Genomic DNA, 18,247 nt, shown 5'->3' on the forward strand with positions numbered 1-18,247 from the left:
AAATGTTAAATTTTTTTTAGGCAGTGCTTGGTTAACAGCAGTGAGTCACACTCAGTAAGAGCCTTTGAAGTTACAAGTAGGTATGAATGTTTGCTTGTCTGCACCTTCTTAAAATTTTATTTTTAGTAACTACTGGACGAAGTGAAAAGGTTGCAAAAAAATTTAAATCCAGCAGAGATAGGTAACTGAACTGAGCATTTTTCATTCAAAATGAAAATGGCAGTTGCAACTGGCTGGACTTTAAGCAACTGCCATCTTATCAACTAGGAAACTGGATGATACTACGTGTAAGAAAAGTAATCCTTTCATTTTACTGATTATTGGTATGTGATCAAATTTTAAAACTGAATTCAGGTCTGGGTGTTGCATGCAAGAAAGGTAAGGCAACACTTCACAGGAAGACAGTGTGAATGACCATCAGAATAGAAAGATGTGAGGAAATATAAAAAGGTGTCATGTCATCTGTAAGAGAACAAGAGGAAAAAATAGGACAATACCCTCTCAATCAAAAAAAAAATCAAAACTGCACACTTTTTGTTTTATGTTCAAGCTTTTGCTGGGAAATTGAGCCATCTTTCAAAACATATCCATTCCATCAGGCATTTAATGGAATTAGACTATTCCCACGAAATATTTCCATTTCTGTCAATCTTTTCATTTTTTTTTTTTTTAAGAGAAGCCACTTTATATGAGAAACCAGCCACAAGTTGAGTTCAGAGCTGGAATTGCTTCAATCCACAGTCAAATTTAGAAACAAAACCATAGTGGCTACACAAATCACAAATATTTTAAGCAATAGTTAGGCATGCAATACACTTACAAATTACAAGTGGAAGACAGGCTTTATTAAATTACTTGAGGCTCACTTATTGCTTGTCTTGCCACACCATGAAAGGGTTTTATGCAAACAGAGGAAAATGCCTTTTTTTATACTTTAACTGCTATCTACACACAAACCCCTCTGCCATAAAAGGTAATATATGCTTTTAAATACAGAAACAAGGCTCACTTTGATATAAGAAAGCAATATTGTTTACAGTGAGAACAACTGTTCACTGCAACAGGCTCCCTAGGGATGTGGAAGAGTCCCCATCACTGGAGGTTTTTAAGATGTGATTGACAGGGTGCTAAAATAACCTCATTTAGGCTCCCTTTCCCACTAAAGGTTGGATCAGATGATCTGTCCAGGTCCCTTAGAGCCTGGGCTGTTCCATGATTCTAGTTATTTCTATTAATACCTTCTAATTTCAGAGACTCAGTTTAAGGATGTGGATGGAGAAATGGAGCTTGAAGTGAGGTCTAAGTCTGAAGCAAACACCAGTGTGGCAGTCATGTATGAACAAAGAGGGTGTCACTTGTGGTCAAGAGAACCAGAAGGTCATTTTACAATGAACAAAAATACAGGCTGCTTATCTAAGTGTAAATTGGAAGCAGGATTAAACATTACAGAACTACATGTCCACAGCTCTTAATTCAGCCCAGTCTGTGTAACTAGAGATGCCATCCAAAGCAGTTTTGTGATGTCAGTGCCTTACCTTGTTCCTCCTTGATGAGGCCCATGTTTACATATGCTTGTGCCTTTCTCTTCCCACCATCAATTTCTACTAATTGAGCAGTGTTATAGCTTTGCTCATAAAAGTAGTCACTTAACCATTTGTCCTCAGGGTCACTGAAAAAGCAGGCCAAGCTAAGCTGGTTATCATACACCTTCTCATAGTGCCCTTTAAAAACAAAAATCACAAAAATGTTACATTATCATCAGTGTACGAAATTTTGCATGTTACAGCAATAATCATAATGAAAATTAAGAGCTATTTATATTTCCACCATTCAAATGCCATCAAGTTCTGCTACATGTTCACTCAGAGAAATATAAATTATAACCTTACAAATTAGGGACAATTGAAAATGTATTTTTGTTCTCTTTTCTGTGTGCAAAACTAAAATTCAGTTCAATAAAAGACAGAGAACCTGGATAAAACACTGGATAGTCAAAAGAGAAGTCAGAGTGAGACTGGAGAAGCATTTGTCTAAGCCTCTGAGCCCTGAGAAAGCCTAAGAGCCTTCCAAACCTTGGATCTCTAAGGTAGCAACTGTGTTGATGGAGATTAAGAACCAAAAAGAACACTCTGCAAACACAATCCATTAATTCATATAACTTTAAATATTCAAAGTATGACTTATAAGAGAGGCTTTGAATTTTCATGTGTATTCCCATGTTTATTACTCTTAGAAATTAAAGACAAATTGAAATTGCACCCATTTCCCTAGGACCCCCCCCTTCCCCCCCTAGTTCACCAAGGAATTGTTCTCAGAACAAATGTGGAAAGTAGGGGACACTCAAAGTCATAGATCTTCTCTATGGCCTGAAATTTGGATTCTACTCTTTATCATCTCAGACAGCTGAATGAACACACGTTATCCCTAAAATTTACAAAAAAACCTGCAAGCCCTAAATCTAAGTAGCAATATAAAATTACCCACAAATATATTATCCACAATTTAAAGTTAGAGAATAACAGCATACTTTCTTTAGAAGAGCATCTTAAAAAAAAAAATATCCATAAGATATCAGCCTTGAATTATTCCAAAACTTTACTAATTTGGAGCAGAAATCTAAAACTTTCCTGACAAGTCTTATCATACTGTTCCTCCCTAAAGTGAATTTGAAAGATCTATTTCTTATATGATGCTGAAAAATACATGAGATAATAAAGTAGATCATGAACCTATATGTTTCATGGCTAAGATAAATTAATTTTCTGTGCAAACTCTATTCATGCAGATAAGAAATGGAATACTTAGCTGAAATTCCATTGCAGTTTTCGTGGGCTACTTAGTGTGTTTGTGGCTGTTAAATGAATGTGAACCAAACAGCCAGTTCTAAAAGCAATTTCCACATACTTGGGTAAAGAAGGAGTTAAGAAGCTCAGGTCTGGCAGCAGGTAAGAGACTGTGGTTAAGCTGGATGTATGAACAGAACTGCTTTGTTTTCAGGAGTTCTGCAATTTGTAAGCTTTGCTCAAAAAAGAGAGAAATAAAAACCCTCTTAATTCTGGATATGGAGCACCATACAGAAATCAACTAGGAAAAATTAAACCTTTTCAGTGCCCAAAGTCCAGATCTTTTCCAAGTGTTTTAAAACGATGATAACCATAACAAAACACTTTAACCAAAAGATGCAGTTAAATGCTCTTCTTCTGTTATCTACAAGAAGAACTGGGGGAAATCCAGCTTCCAAAAGGATGAGTTTAATAACTGAAAATTGCACCACCTGTAGAAGTCACTTGCACTATTTGGAACACACAGCAGCAATTACTCAGACAAGTACTTTAAATTTATCACTAAACCACACAAGAGGGATTTGTCAGCCTCATCTCTAGAATGTTCTGTCTCAAAATTACAAATTACATATTATCTAGTTGAAGAAACTTAAATCTCTCATTCTCTCTGTTGTCATGACTGTTATTTGACTTCATAATATCCTGATAAAGTTCTTCAGTGTGTTGCACAACACAGTAAGGACTTTTTTCTTTTGAGAAAAAGGGCCACCGCCTAATCGTGTCTGCAGTCTTCAAGATCTTCATCTACTGCTTGTTTCTCCTCCTTTTTTTGTCCATCTTGGTAATTTCAGAGAACATTGTCTGAATTCTTCCTGCTTTAAGTTTTTTGAAGTCAAGCTGAAACCTTTTCCCCATTATGGAACACTCTTTGTATCTTTTGATTTAAAAATTCATCCCTCTAATGGTAAACAATACTTTTTTAATTACTTGTGTTATTCTAGTTATTTTATTTCTTATTTAGCTTTGTTACATATTTTCTCAGAATTTTCCCTTCCATGAAGTTGTAACCTCAGATTTCTACCTTTTTAATAATTCCCATTAAAATATCTAAAATTGCAGTTTTGAAGTAATGTGTGTTATATAAATTTCTATTTTTAGTATTTAAAAAAAGATAACATCCCTTCCAAGAAATAAGTGATTCACCATCTCTTTAAAATAACCAAAAATGAAACAGCTCAGAAATTACATTTAGATTATCATCTCATCATTTGCATCTAAGGTTTTAAACCAAAACAAAAGATTAAGTTTTAAAATCCAGCTTTGAGAGGAATAATTATCAATATTCAGACTCCATGTATTCATAATCTGAATATTATACTGCATATATTATATATAGATATACTATTACACCTGTATATTATATATATATCTAATATACATAGCTGTGAGTTTTCATGTCTTTTGTTTCCCCTCAGGACTGAAAAAGCACCTCTTGGGTGCCTCTTTTTCTGAATATCCTGGAGTCTACATCATATAAAACATACTAATACATTTGAAATTAAGACTATTTGGGTACAATAGCCTCAGAAAAATCTCATTAAATGATTCTGGAACAGAAATAACAAAACAGGGTTGGGTATAATATACTTATATTTACCTGTGTGCATGTGCACACACACACACATATATATAGGTATATATGCCTGTATTTGTATATATTTAGAACAGATATATTTATACATCTATACAACATTATTATCTATCACACATATCAACATTACACTAAATCCAAGACACTGCACTGTACTAAGAAGAAATTGAATTCTATCTAAGCCAAAACCAGGACAACATACACAGATAAAGGCAAGACCCAGTTGGGATTCATCCAAACTAACCAATTTAGATATGGGTAGGAGTTACCTCGGACCCCTTTCCTCTCAGTGAAGAAAAGCAGATACTCCTTGGCTGAGATTTATCTCATCCTGACTTGAACAGTGCTGGCAGCACTGGGGAATGCTTTTAGAGATTATCTCAGAAGTAGAGGCAGAGCTTCCCACGATTACAAGCACACAACCACATGAGCACTGAAATACAAGACCTAATTATAACCACTAACATAAAGATAACAATACACATTATGTACAGATCATAGCTAAGTGAAAATGAACTCAAAGATAGCAGAGGATGCATACAAATGGTTGCAATAACCCAGAAAGGGAAGAGATAATTGGATCATCATTGGATACAGACACATTGGATACAGACTTGCTCCTCTGAAATCATTGCTACAAAGTATCAAGGCACTTACCTGACATAAAATTACACAAATAACTTCAGGTAGTGCCCTACAAATCCCAAGGGATGGAAGTGACCTGAGGCAGGCTCCAGCTACTGCCACGGCTTTGATTGAATGAACTTTAATGTGACCCTCTGATGACAATCCTGCCGATGCATAACAATGAGAAGTGCACAAAGACAACCGTGTCTCTGGCATTGTCTTGGACAGTGGCTGACCAGATATGCTGGTCATAAAACAAACTCACAAACTCCAGACTTTTAAAAGTAACTTTTTCTTCTGGATTCAAAGTCAGAGCTACCAACCAAGAAATGAATTGATGTTTTTCTGACAGTGGCAAAGCTCACATGTCAGACTTAGTGAAAGTGAACTTTTACATCCCCAGGAGAGGAATATAGGAAAAAGTAAATACTCTCTTCTATAAAATCTCCAAGAAGTAGTTCAGATATTAAAATTTCGAACTCTCACATTTTGTAGAGTAAGTTCTCTACAACTGATCATAAAATACAAGTAGACACGTCATCTTTAGGTAGCTGTTGACCAAATAAATGAAAAGCAACTCCCTAATTGAGTGATTCTGTACAAAAGGAGAGTTGTCCTACCAAACCTTCCAGAGATCTTGCTGTTAAATAGATTAAAAAGCCCCAAATCCTTCAATTTGAACTTAAACATTTAAGCCCATCTAGTAAACACATGGGGTATTCCCTGCTTTGTATCAGGATCTCTTTAGGTGCACCTCAGCTGCCAAGGAACATCTCCCTCCACTGTGCTCAAGCCACACACCCTGATCAGCCCACAGAACAACACCTTTGCTCCTGGGCTCTTCTCAGAAACTGCTCTCTTGGCAAGCAAGGCTGTGCATGGAACAGAGAATCACTCACATCCATGTCTGCATGTTTGCTGTGCTCAGCTAGACAATTACTTAGTGCAGTGCAAGGGATTGTGAGGAGCAGTTTGAGTTTGTGAACCCCAGCAGGGCTAAAATGAGAGAAAAGAAACACACAGAAGGCCAGCAAGCCATGCTACTGCAACTCAACTACAACTTGCTGCTACATCTCTATGATCTCCTTCATGACAGGATGCAGTGGAAGAAAGGAAAAGAAGTACAGGAATGGTCTTTAGAGAACAATGAAAACATCATGAAGAGACCCTGGCCTGCTGTTTCCCTTGAAGAATAAAAGGGGCAGCTGCTCCATTTTCCATTAACAAGAACTTGCACTCATTTTTAAACTACAGGTATCAGAAAGAAATTTTTCAACATCCAGTTATGACTCAGTACTTTCCACTCAAAAAGCCACCAGTCAGTCCTTTGTTCCTCCAGACAAAGGCCACATAGAAACTTTTCAACAGGTGTTAACAGTTATCTCCACTTCAGTTAGCTGTTTAAAGTGTGTATGACTGGATTATAACTGATCCTTTACTCTTGGAAGACACAAAGGAGCGGACTAAGGTCAATTAAATCACTAGGAGTAATTTTTTATATCAGAATGAGACACTATTCATGCTGGACATTTCATTTTTCTTTTGCCAGAGGGATCAAAATCAGTGATTTAGTAGACAGCTGATGCTGTGAAGAATTCACACACAGAAAGATCCAGGATGGAAGTTGTTGGATCAATAAGAGGCATAAACTGCAGTCAAGTATGGTGCTGCCATCAGTTATTTCCACCTGGATCTATACATGGCAAAGACTCAGTCTGCCTCTACATCTACAGGTAGAGACTCCTCAATAGTTCCTTTGCCCAGAGTTTCTTCATAAATGGATAAACTTTTTTCCTGAAAGTTTAACCATAAGTCTACAAATGAAGAAAGTGAAAATGTGAGTTGTGAGCATGATGACACCAAGTTTCAGGCAGTCTGTTTTCTAGAGTGCACACAGAGCACACCACTCCCAACACTGCCAGGTAGATAAAGGGAAAATGCTTCATGAATCAATACAAAAATCCTATAGAAATGGTCAGGGTATAATTTTACTGGATAGGATAAAGCCAGCTAAAGATAATGATATGAGGCAATTAACTGGTAATCTGGAATGCTAAAAGGGGACTCCAAGTTATTGCAACAAAACCATACAGAAATTTTCTAAAAAATGCTGCTTCTGTTGAAGTCAATGGTAGTTCTGCAAGCAGATGCATTTTGAGATGGCTTGGTTTCTTTCCTGGACAGAATCACTTCAACTTCTTGTAAGATAACAACAAAAATAATAAAATTCTCCACTGGTCTCCAGCAACTGCTGCATTTTTTCCTGTGATAAAATATTAAGTAGGGAATGACAAACCTGCTTAGAAAATAAAACAGTGTTCCCTTGCCCAGCCCCTCAAAAGCTAGGCAACAAAACTATGCCTCATCCAAGCAAATATTAAAAGAAGGCTTGTTATAGTTTTTTTTCTTTTAATGCATAACCTCTGTATATTTTTTTTCAAAATAGCATGGGGAGTATGGTTATTGCAATGTTTCTTGTTTCTTTCACAAGCCTAAGGCATAATTGTGAACTCTTACAGAAAAGCTCTCTACTGTAAAATGCTAAACTCTGTTTTCAACCTTGAGTATTCTGGACAAAGATTTTCCAGCGTAAGCATATCAAATCCTCATGCTTTCTTCATATCCTTTATGAAAAGACATCTTTTATAACAAAAATAAATGATAACTCATACTGTCAAAATTTTTCTCTACACTGAAGTGAAGGAAAGAAAGCCAAGTAGTCACTTCTTTCTAATTATGTGTCTCTGGTACTGCCTAGAACAAGGGTCAGCAGCCTGCAGCACATGCACAGATTCAGCATTTAGCACACAGCAGAGTACAAAGGTTGAGTGGGGTCAGGAACCAGGAGCAGGTGGAATCTCAGAAAGGCAGCAGCTTCCAGGTTTTAACTCCTGGCTTCCAGCAGCTGCTCCAGTGATCAGCTAATAAGCAGTGTCTTGCCCTTTTGAAGGCATGTTCATACCCAAGGATTCCATCCTCTGGCTTTGGCACAGTGAACTGCCACTACAGCGCTGAGTGCCCAACACATATTACAGCCCCTGAACTGTGTTATTTTCTCTGGTTTTGCATTCCTGCTCTGGCAAAGCAGAGTTAACAGCTGGGACATCTCTTCCTTTAACTGTTCTTGAGCTGGAACTTGCTTTGCATTCCTTTCCACGTCTACAAGCAAATCAGCTCACCCTACCAAGTACTGATAAATACAAAATATAACTTGCCTTTTGAAGGAACCCCCAGTATTTCCATATACATGCCAAGAAATCGCTGTACACATCAAATGCTGAGCTGTACAGATTCATTACTCTGGCATTTATCCTGCATTCTTCTGTAAAATGCCCTACAACTAAACCTATTTAAACAGCTCAACTACCTCCTCCTTTTTTTTTCCCTAAGCTCCTGAAACTAGAACTAGTAAAAAAAAGAGGTTAGTCCAGGATAAATGAACATCAAAGTATAATTAAAACACCCTCAATTTCAAAGTCAGAAAAGTTTACTTTACTTATATAAAGAAGGCAACATAAAAATACAGTCAAGCATTGCCAATATTTCTGCCACTGCTTTTATAGAACAATGCTGATCAGGGTAAAATAACTGCATCAGTCATTTTTCTGAGAAGCTGCAAGGATTAAAGTTTCCTCTCTCATTTTTAAATACTCAGGAGATACTCAAATGCAACAAAAATGAGTTTAAACTGGACAGAAAAAAAAGCTATTTTCTTTGCACAGTGAAAAATATTGGTAAGAGGCAATTAAAAAAAAGGACAACTCCTGAATGATTTGAAGTTCAACCAAAATACTCTATTGAAAATGAAAACAGAGAGAACCTTTACCAGTGTGTGTAAAGGCAACCAGTCTGTGCAGTTTAATGCTAGTAACCAAAATGCTACTATTTTCAGTAGTAAAGAAAGTGATTGCTCTTTGATATCAGCCTACACTGTGGCGGATGGCTCTGATTCAGTTCAAGCAAATAATTTATGTCTAGCATTGTAGTGTCCTAGAACTATAAACTGTGGCAAGCATTACAATATTAAGATTTTCCACCAATAAATACGAAAACTGAATGTATACATAGCTTGATCTGTATACTGTAGTAACTAACATAAAACTCTAAAATTAGAAGTTCTAAGTTATATTCAAAATTAAGACAGTAATACTCTATGCTCTAAAAACATCAGATGAGAAAAATTAAATAACAAATAAGAAAATTATTTACTGACAAAGTAAGTATTTTGTTTTCCATATACCACTCCAGGTTCAAACCTCAACATTTCATGAAGTTTCAATTAATCAAAAAACTAGCAAGTATCACATTTTTTATGGTTATTATTTATACCTGCTATCCCTTTTTCATCACAATTGTTACCTGAGATAGATAACATTTCAGCCAACTTAATATTAGTAACATCAACCATGCTATGAAACTCTCACCATTTGCTGACCCAAATATTACTTTCACCCTTTTAAGCTTGAACTGTGGCAGCTGAAGAGCAAATGCAGGTCAGCTGCTGTTGTGGCTGCCACATCATGGCAAGTTCCAGCTGAGGTGAACTGCTGAATGATTCTTAAATGGTGTCAACTGGAGTTGTCAGGAGATCATAAGCCAGAGCCCCAAGCAATTTGATTAGAATCAGAGGGTAACTGGATTAGCAGAACTACTGAATTAGTGCTTGATGAGCTGCACAATTCACGTGAATCTTCACAGCACTGCTGGCTATCAGACCTAAACCAGGAATTACCTCTGCCCCTTCATGTGCCAGGCAACTAAAACCTCGTTTTATATAAACAAGATATTTGTGCAAAGGTTTGCATTGAAACTGGTGGGAAAAATCAAAACAAATTATGCCCTGATCTAGCAATTCAATAACAATGCTTGCCAACTCTTAAGTCCTCATTATTTTTTTTTCTTCTTTCATTTTAATCAACAGGCAAAGTTGGTAGACACTCTCTCCTAGAGGCAAGGTGCAATCAGGCAGCTGGTGGTGGTACCTTGTCCTGGGAGAGGTGAAAGATTTATAGAGCCCAGCACACAAGAAATGCCAGGTTCAGTGAGAGAAGGGCAGGAACTGCACATTGGGCAATGCTTTGCCTCTCTGGGAGCCTGTTTGCCACCTCTGTTGTCACACATCAGCCTGTAATATTGGAAAATATCATGCACTGAAGGCAAGCAAACTGCTCTCCTAAAGTGGCTGCAAGGAGCAGGCCCATGGAGATAAATCTAGTGTAGTACTTTTTAACCATCAAATATTGGCAGAATGCTTCTGTCAGGTCAGTCCAAGCCCCAGACTTCTCTCTCATATTCTGCAAGATACAGGGGTGCCTATTCAGGCTTTAGTCAGACTCCAGGCAAAGTTGAAGATTCCTTCCAATTATGGCTGGCTGGACTTCCTGTCAAGAATTATAGCGAATTAAATATTAAATAAAGAAACTTCTGGCTTTCATGGCAAACATAAAATAAACACTTAAGATTAACCTTTTGAGGGCTTGTTTTTAATTTTTAAATTCTAAATTTTTAAATTTTTTTAAAAATTAGCACTTTTAAAAGGGCTTCTTTTGCTGTTCCTTTTTTGAAATGAAGTTGACCATTTCTAAATTTCAGTCAAAAAGCTTAGATTCCAAACTCACAAGCTTTTCATATCTGTATTGGTCAAAATGCAACTTGAAACAAGGCAACTACAGTGAAATCAACTCAGCTAAGAAACAGAATTCAGTTAGAGCTTTATCTGCGTCCATCACTATAGTTATTCCAATGGAGAAAGATGGAGTAAGTTATGTTACTATTTATAGTAAAAGGAAATGATAAATATGAGTGCTTAGTAAATAGTAGGCAATAGAGAAAATACAGTAATTTGGAGTTATGTCTTCACTAATATCTAGTAATTCACAGGTGGCATGTTACATCTGTGTGCTATATTTTATTTGACATGTTCACAATCCTTTTTAAGTCAGTCACAAATCCAAACACAGTTAGCAGACAGGGTATTTAATAAAAACAGATTTATAAAACTATTGCTGTGTGAAAAAGCATTTCACCTATTAAATTTTCCTAATACAAAACCAGCTATTTAAATCAATAGAGGAAGAAAAACAATAAATAATGAAACTACGAGAAAATAATTGAGATGTTATCAAAGCTCTAAATACATCAAACATTTCCGATGATATCAAAATGCACTCTACATGTTTTTCCCTTTTTCTTCCTTCCCTTCACCAAACCTCTCCTGATATCTGCAGTTGCTAATCATTTATTCTATAAATACAGCTCCGTTGACTAAGGCTGCAATGTGCTAAGATGCAGTAGCGTTTCAAATTCATACATGAAACAATTTGGAAGCTTCCCCCAGGCACTGGCGGCTGCGGCTCCCGCTGCTCCGCTACCCACAATCCCCCCATTTACCTGCTCGCCGGGCTGCCTCAGCCCCGGTCAGGAAGTGGTAAAGCTGATCCAGCTTATCAGGCTGTTCCTCCAGGGACTTCTCATGCCATATGGCTGACCCAGGCCCTGCAGCCTCCCTCAAGGCATTCCACTTCTGGATCAGAGCGAGGAGCTCAGAGAAGGACTTGTGATAACCCCGGCGCAGCATGTCTATGCAGATGTTCTTCTTGTATGAATTCCTGTAACTGGGAATAAGAAAGGGAGATTTTAAGCCTTTAAACCTGTATTCTGTTCTCCACCTTACCAAATAAGTGCAGATAACTACAACAGCTTTCAAGAAGAGACCTCTGCAGTTCAGCAGCAGCAGGGAGTGGGTATTATTTCCCCTGCTCAAAAAGAGATCTGCTAAAATCTGATTGCAAATGCCATAGCCTAGGGAAGCAAACGTGGCAATAATCAATAAATTCCAATATATACATTGAAAACACGGTGAAAAATACACTGGTATTCTTTAGCTGGCATTTGGTAAAAAAGGCTGACTGATGGGAATCCTCCCCCTCACGTTTACATTAGTTCATGAAAACACAATGAACCCTTAGTTTGCTTTAAGACAGTGCACAGGGAAAATTGAGGCACATGTCAAAACAACATATATGTTGTTATATACAATTGTTATTATATGTTATATATACGTTGCTATATGTTGTATGTATATATTGTTATATATATATACATTAAGTAGTTTTGCTGTAGGACAGGATGGCTTGGCTTAAAAATGTCAAAGAAACGCTATGCCAGAAACATTATATTAGATTTTATTTTCCTTCCATTTAGCATATAACTTCAGCTGGTTTAGTGATGCAAAAGTTTGATAATTTCTCCCTAATTTTACAATCAAATGATGCTATGATGAATTTTTATTGAAGTTAGTGCCTTCATAAACTCTAAGATGTACGTATCAAAAAGTTGTGGAATCAAATATTCTCAATTGGTAATACACCTTTGGAGGTATTATTTACGGAAATAATCAAAATATTTCTTTTATATGGCATGAAACAATGGTTGTGTCCTATTCTGGAGAAAACTGCGAGTCCAATGGGACTGTAACATAAAGGTACAGATGTAAAGGCATGCAGGGATGGTTGTCCAGTCTGGGAAAACCAACCTTTACCCCAGTAAAATGGCAAGGACACAGATGTGTTACCTTTATCTTGTATATTCCATTAAGTTTCCAAACTGTTTTCAAGACTGTCCTTTTAGATTAAAATCCATTTAAATTCAAATTATCTCAGCTTTAAAATAAATATGTAATTCTGAAAAATGAGATTTATAGCATATGTAATAAATTCAGGTGTAATAAATAATAACCCAATGAGACTAATACTTTGATCTTAAAAAAGAGCTACTGCAATTCTTTAACAATGTTCATAAGATGGAAGTCATGTGAAAAACTTCTTAGCTAGATGTCAATAAAATGGACAGCAATGTAAGATGTAGGAAGCAAATAATCTGCATGATTTCATATTTGGCATAATTAAAATAAAATCTCATACTACACAGATGCACATTAATCCTTCACATGTATTTTTCACATTTCAGCTGCAGAACTCAGCATAAAAATATTAAAAAATTCTGATACGATTTGGACCAGAGAGTACTGAATTTGTTTTTAATATATAAAGAGAATTTTTAAGATTGAAAATCACGCATTGCTCACAAGATAAGGGAAAAGATATAACTATTCTGGGCCATAAAAATTTGCAACCTTTATATATATCTGTTTAAACATTTAAATTTTAATTTGCTAGAATATGCTATATTTGACCAAATGTATAGTACATAGCTTCAAAATACATGCAATGTATTCTCTCTTTTTATATGGAATACCTTTTTATTTCCTGTTTAAAAATCCTATGTAATAAAAAAGCCCCCCAAACCTGAAGAGCATAAGTAAAAAATTCCTACCAACTTCCAAAGGCCTAGGACTGAACCCTACAGCAACATAACTCAGAGAAGTGGAATAACAATCTGCAAGGCAGGCACACACATGCCTGTTTATTTATACAACGGGATCTATGCATGTTTGTGTGTGTGCATGCATTAGATCAGGAGATGTATTGGAAGTAAACATGGAAGTAGTGCTAAAAGATCTCAGCAGTCACTACCCAGAATGTCATTCAGGTAATTTTTAACACTCACTGCACACTCATTGAGCACAGAACTGGTATTCATACAAATAGAAAAACTGTGTCCACGTAACAGGTTATTTTCTGCAGACTGATGTCTTTTACTTGAAGTCAAAGCACATTTTCCCCGCAAGAAAGCATTATTAGCAAACCAGTACAGGAAAAAAAAGTATATAGTAAAACATGTAGTTTTTGAAAAACAGTGTCAAGAGTGTTGTAATAAATCCCATCCCAATTAATTGAGAAATTGAAATAATGCTGAGATAATCCTACTGTGCAGAGTTCATTGTTTTCTGAGGCAAAGAGGACTGATTTTAGCACACAAGCAGTGAAGCTATCTACTGTGAAACCCTTCAAATTCAGTGGCATAAAAATAAAAGTCATCTCAGTTATAATGCACAAAATACACAATAATAATACTATTGTTTCCTTAAATTTCTGTAATATATAAACCACAAGTGCCTGATCACATACAAACAATATAATTGGGCAAGAGATTAATGGTATTATGGGATAAATGGTATTTGTATCACTTTAAAGGGCTTGACACTGCAACGAAATCTAAAATTGTTACAGTTATCAAAGTGTTTTCAGATGAAAATTCCAGGGTCCTTTATTTTCCCCATCAAACACTTCTTCGGATCACAGTAAACTTTTCAAGATACCTTGAGATAAACGATAAATCCTCAATCCTCAAAACGCATTCCATCCTGCTTTTTATAATGTCATGCAGCACGTAAAATCTGAGGTTAAGCAGAACAACTCGTGTTTTAGATGACTAAAGATTACTTGATTTCTAATATCAATATCAAAACCTGATACCTAAGGTTCCTTCCAACTCAGGATATCTATGATTCTGTGATTTATTTTATAAAATCCCACTGTTAGCATTAGTGTAGTATGTTTCTACATTAATAAGGAACCTCACACTAAACACTTTTGAACCTTGCTACCCAACAAATTATGATTTAAACAAGCTGGTTTGTTTTTCTGCATTCGTCCGCGCCGACGTGAGGTTTCTTTTGAACAATTATGTTCCTTCCAGGAGCGAGACGAGAGAAGCCGCAGTGCCCTTCGCTTCGCTGGGAGCGGAGCCGTTCCCGGGGTTTAATGGTCTCTGGGGGCATCTACTGGAAATGCGGGAAACTGCAGGCAGGACGCGCGGCTCCCGGCACGGAACAAAGGGCTCCCCCCGGCCGTGCCCCGCCACAGGGCACAGGGCACAGGGCCACCGAGGCACGGACCCCTGCGAGCCGTGGAATGTGTCGGAGCAGAGTGAGCGGACAGCTCTGCAAGGTCAGCCAGGTTTCATTTCAAAATTCAATGTGATGTGACTGCAAACCCAAAGTCATCCCTCCCCTAGGATGATCATGAGATCACGCCAGAGAAAAAGGTTTCAGATGGATTTTTTAAAAAGCAAACTATTCTAAATGAAATTTGGAGCATATCTATGTATTTGTGGCTAAAACAAAGATAACAATTAATCTGGTTTTAATTTAAAGCAGAATTGGTTTGGGTTTTTTCATCCAATAAGCTCAACAGATGAGAACCACAACACTTAGCACAGAGCCAGCTGATGCTAAGAATCCCCTGATCCTCTGCCTGTGTACTCATTTCTGCCATTGCTGATCCCCTGTGATGTGGCTAAACGTTCATTTACACAGGCCGGGCTGTGAGCTCCAGGTGGATCTGGTCCTACACCAGCAGTTTCTGGAATGCAGTTTTCCATCAGGAAGTGCTGAAAAATTCCGTGAGCTACTGAGAATCTCTGTGTCACGATGGGGGTTGTGTGTCACAACAGTTTTCAGCACCAAGTAAACAACCAAAAGTTAAAGTTGCCATTTTACTGGCACCATGGTACAGGTGGTGATTTTGTGCCGTGTAACATCACACGGGTGGAAGGAGCTACTGATTGAATGTGGATCTGTGACCTTGAAAAGACACTGCTGTTAACACTGTGCTTAATTCAGGTGTACCCAGATATTGCTACAGACATTTTAATTTTTTCCTAAACTATACAGCTATTTCAGTAATTTTCTTATACGGATTTCCTTTTGCATTATCATTGCTATTACAAAACAATCTAGAGTCATGCTGAGAAATCACAGGAACCTGATTCTAATCTGCCTTTACCAGTGCAAGAATAATAAATAGTAAATGCTCAGTGAGATTAATGAAATTACACTGTTGTTCCAGTCTCAAGGACTTTCCTATATTTCCTATATTATGGTATTGCACTTTTACAAGACCCTTAAGCAATGCTGGGAGATCAGCACAGCACCACACAACATTCCTTTCAACTTAAAACCCTCTACAATAAGGCTATTTGTATTCTACCCTTTAAACTGAAAGAGAGGACAGAAAAAGGAAATTAAGAGGCCAAGAGGCAGGAACTGATGCTACAAGTAACCAAAATAGTCAGTATAGCATAACAGAATAATTTATCAGGAGCTTAATTCTCCATGCCCCCTGTCTGATGTGGTCAATTACAGACATGCAAAATAAGTCCAGAAGACTATTTTATATATATATATATATATATATATATATATATCTTTCTTTTTTAATATTAGGTTTCATATATTTAGATTTTGTAGGGCTTAATTAGTACTTTCAGTTAATTCCAGCCGCTGATTACAATACAAGCAGTTATATTTTACTGTAGCAATCCTATTTCGTAAAGAACAAAATGGCATGGATTAAACAACGATAGTATATAAAATATTAAAGTGTACTTCCAGTGTAAAATAATTACTCTACCAATTATTATAATGTTTAAAAACTGTATTCAAATAGGTTTCATCCACTTGGGATTTCCTTCTGCAGTTGGCAAGCCAATGACTGATATAAATGCCTTAGATAAGCATCACAAAATTATGAAAAAATAATAAAGATATTTTTGCTTAAGTTCATTTAAACAAATTTATTTTATTCTCTCCCAGTTCCTGTCTATAAATCTGCACAAAAATTAAAATTATATAAAATATGTGAATACTTAGGTACCTTTTGCTTAACCTATATGCAAAAAACACATCAATATGGGAATAGCAAAAATTTCTCACTAAAATTTGAAAAATATATGCATTAAGCAAAAACAAATATAGTACCTAAAACACAAAAAAGCCGAATATGCTGTAAGAATTTATAAGTTCAGGCTGCTCTGCGTAGGAATTGAAAGAGGAATTATTATTTAATTACAGCTGGACAGCCAAGAAACAAGAACACTTTTGCAATACCGTTGGTGACCCATGCCCAAAACGAGTTTAAGTTTGTGCAGGGAATTGCTGAACACAGAAAGTGCTCGTGCAAACACTCGGCAAATATGGAAGGTGAGGACTTGCCTTTAGCACCCAGGTTCCAGTGGTGTCAACCCCTGCATTCACACTGCTGATGTCTACACTGCCACGTCCCTGGGCTGCAGCCCACCAAAGGTGAGCACACAGCTAACTTAAAAATACATCCAAGTGCTGTGCTATCCCAGCTCTCTGTGAAAATTTATCCACATAAGTATTTTGGTAAGTCAAGCCCTGGGATGGTCCTGGCACTCAGCACATTTCAGTACCACTGCTACTGATACAAAGCTATTTAACTGCATCAGGGCACAGCCTCTTTAATCCTGCTTTAAAGACTGTCCGTTTAAATACTTTTCTTTTAATGAAATATTTACTGGATGGTAATATGTTAAATTGTAGACTATAGTAATCTCATTAAAAAAAGATATGACAGTACAGTAAATGCCATTAAGCAGTAATAGACAGCTTACACTTCAGAATATTTTACTACTAAGGCTGAGTGTTAAATTACAGTGGGGTGGGGGGCCTGCTTTTTGATTCCAAATTCCAAACTTGAAATAGCTAATATCCTATTACAAAAAAAAAAGAATAAAATTCACAAACCTCCAAATGTTATAAACAGGATCCCTATTCTAATTATAAATAAAAAATATTGCACGATGATTTGTACACATTGTGGGAGGGAAAAACATCACTTGGAATTGACTTGTAACAATGCAGATTTTTTAAAGAAGAAAAGCTTTATGGAGCTATGTATCCAGAACTATTAATAGTAAGATGAAAATGAAGCATATATTAAAAAAAAGAGATGTAGGTACTTTATACAATATATATATATAGGTACAAGAACTTTCAGCTTTAGCAATGCAGTGTTTTTCATCTGCTGCCTCAGTCACTGGATTGTTGTCAAAGCACACTTTAACCTAAATCATTCCATCAAAGGGGCATGCACACCCTGTCAGTGGGATCCTGCAAAGAACACATATATTGAACTCACTTCCTTTTGTTCAAAGATACATAAAATGAAAAATTAATCAATTATAAACATCAAAGGATGAAACAGAAAAAGTGTTTTAAAATGAATGTAAGCACTGTAGTAATTAAGAATCCTCATTAATCCAGAAAATGGAAATATAAATCTAGCAATGAACTTCTGAAACATTCTTTCCCTAAACATAAATGCAAAGAAAACACTAAAAATAAAGATAAAAGTTCTACTTTTATAAAAATATTCATCTTACAGAAATACACACACCTGTGATTATTTCCAACCTAAGCAGAAAAAAACATTATCTTCATTAATCTTTCAATTTTTCTGTCTAAATTAATAATGTTCCT

The 18,247-nt window shown here is 36.4% G+C and overlaps 1 protein-coding gene across 2 annotated transcripts in view; it reads right to left on the reverse strand.

Moving 5' to 3' along the window:
* Positions 1 to 18,247, reverse strand: part of TTC29 (tetratricopeptide repeat domain 29) — a 114,180-nt gene that overhangs the window by 83,837 nt on the left and 12,096 nt on the right. For both annotated transcript variants that reach the window (XR_015803350.1, XM_088164086.1), the window contains exons 4-5: positions 11,452 to 11,675; positions 1,536 to 1,721 (exon numbers count right to left, since the gene is read on the reverse strand). Coding sequence is in view for 1 of the 2 variants with exons in the window: in XM_088164086.1 (XP_088020212.1) it covers positions 1,536 to 1,721; positions 11,452 to 11,675 (410 nt within the window). In the remaining variant the exon portion in view is untranslated. The remainder of the gene's footprint in view (positions 1 to 1,535; positions 1,722 to 11,451; positions 11,676 to 18,247) is intronic.

Source organism: Sturnus vulgaris, chromosome 4 (genome assembly GCF_052056855.1).
Source record: "Sturnus vulgaris isolate bStuVul1 chromosome 4, bStuVul1.hap1, whole genome shotgun sequence".
NCBI classification, from domain to species: domain Eukaryota; kingdom Metazoa; phylum Chordata; class Aves; order Passeriformes; family Sturnidae; genus Sturnus; species Sturnus vulgaris.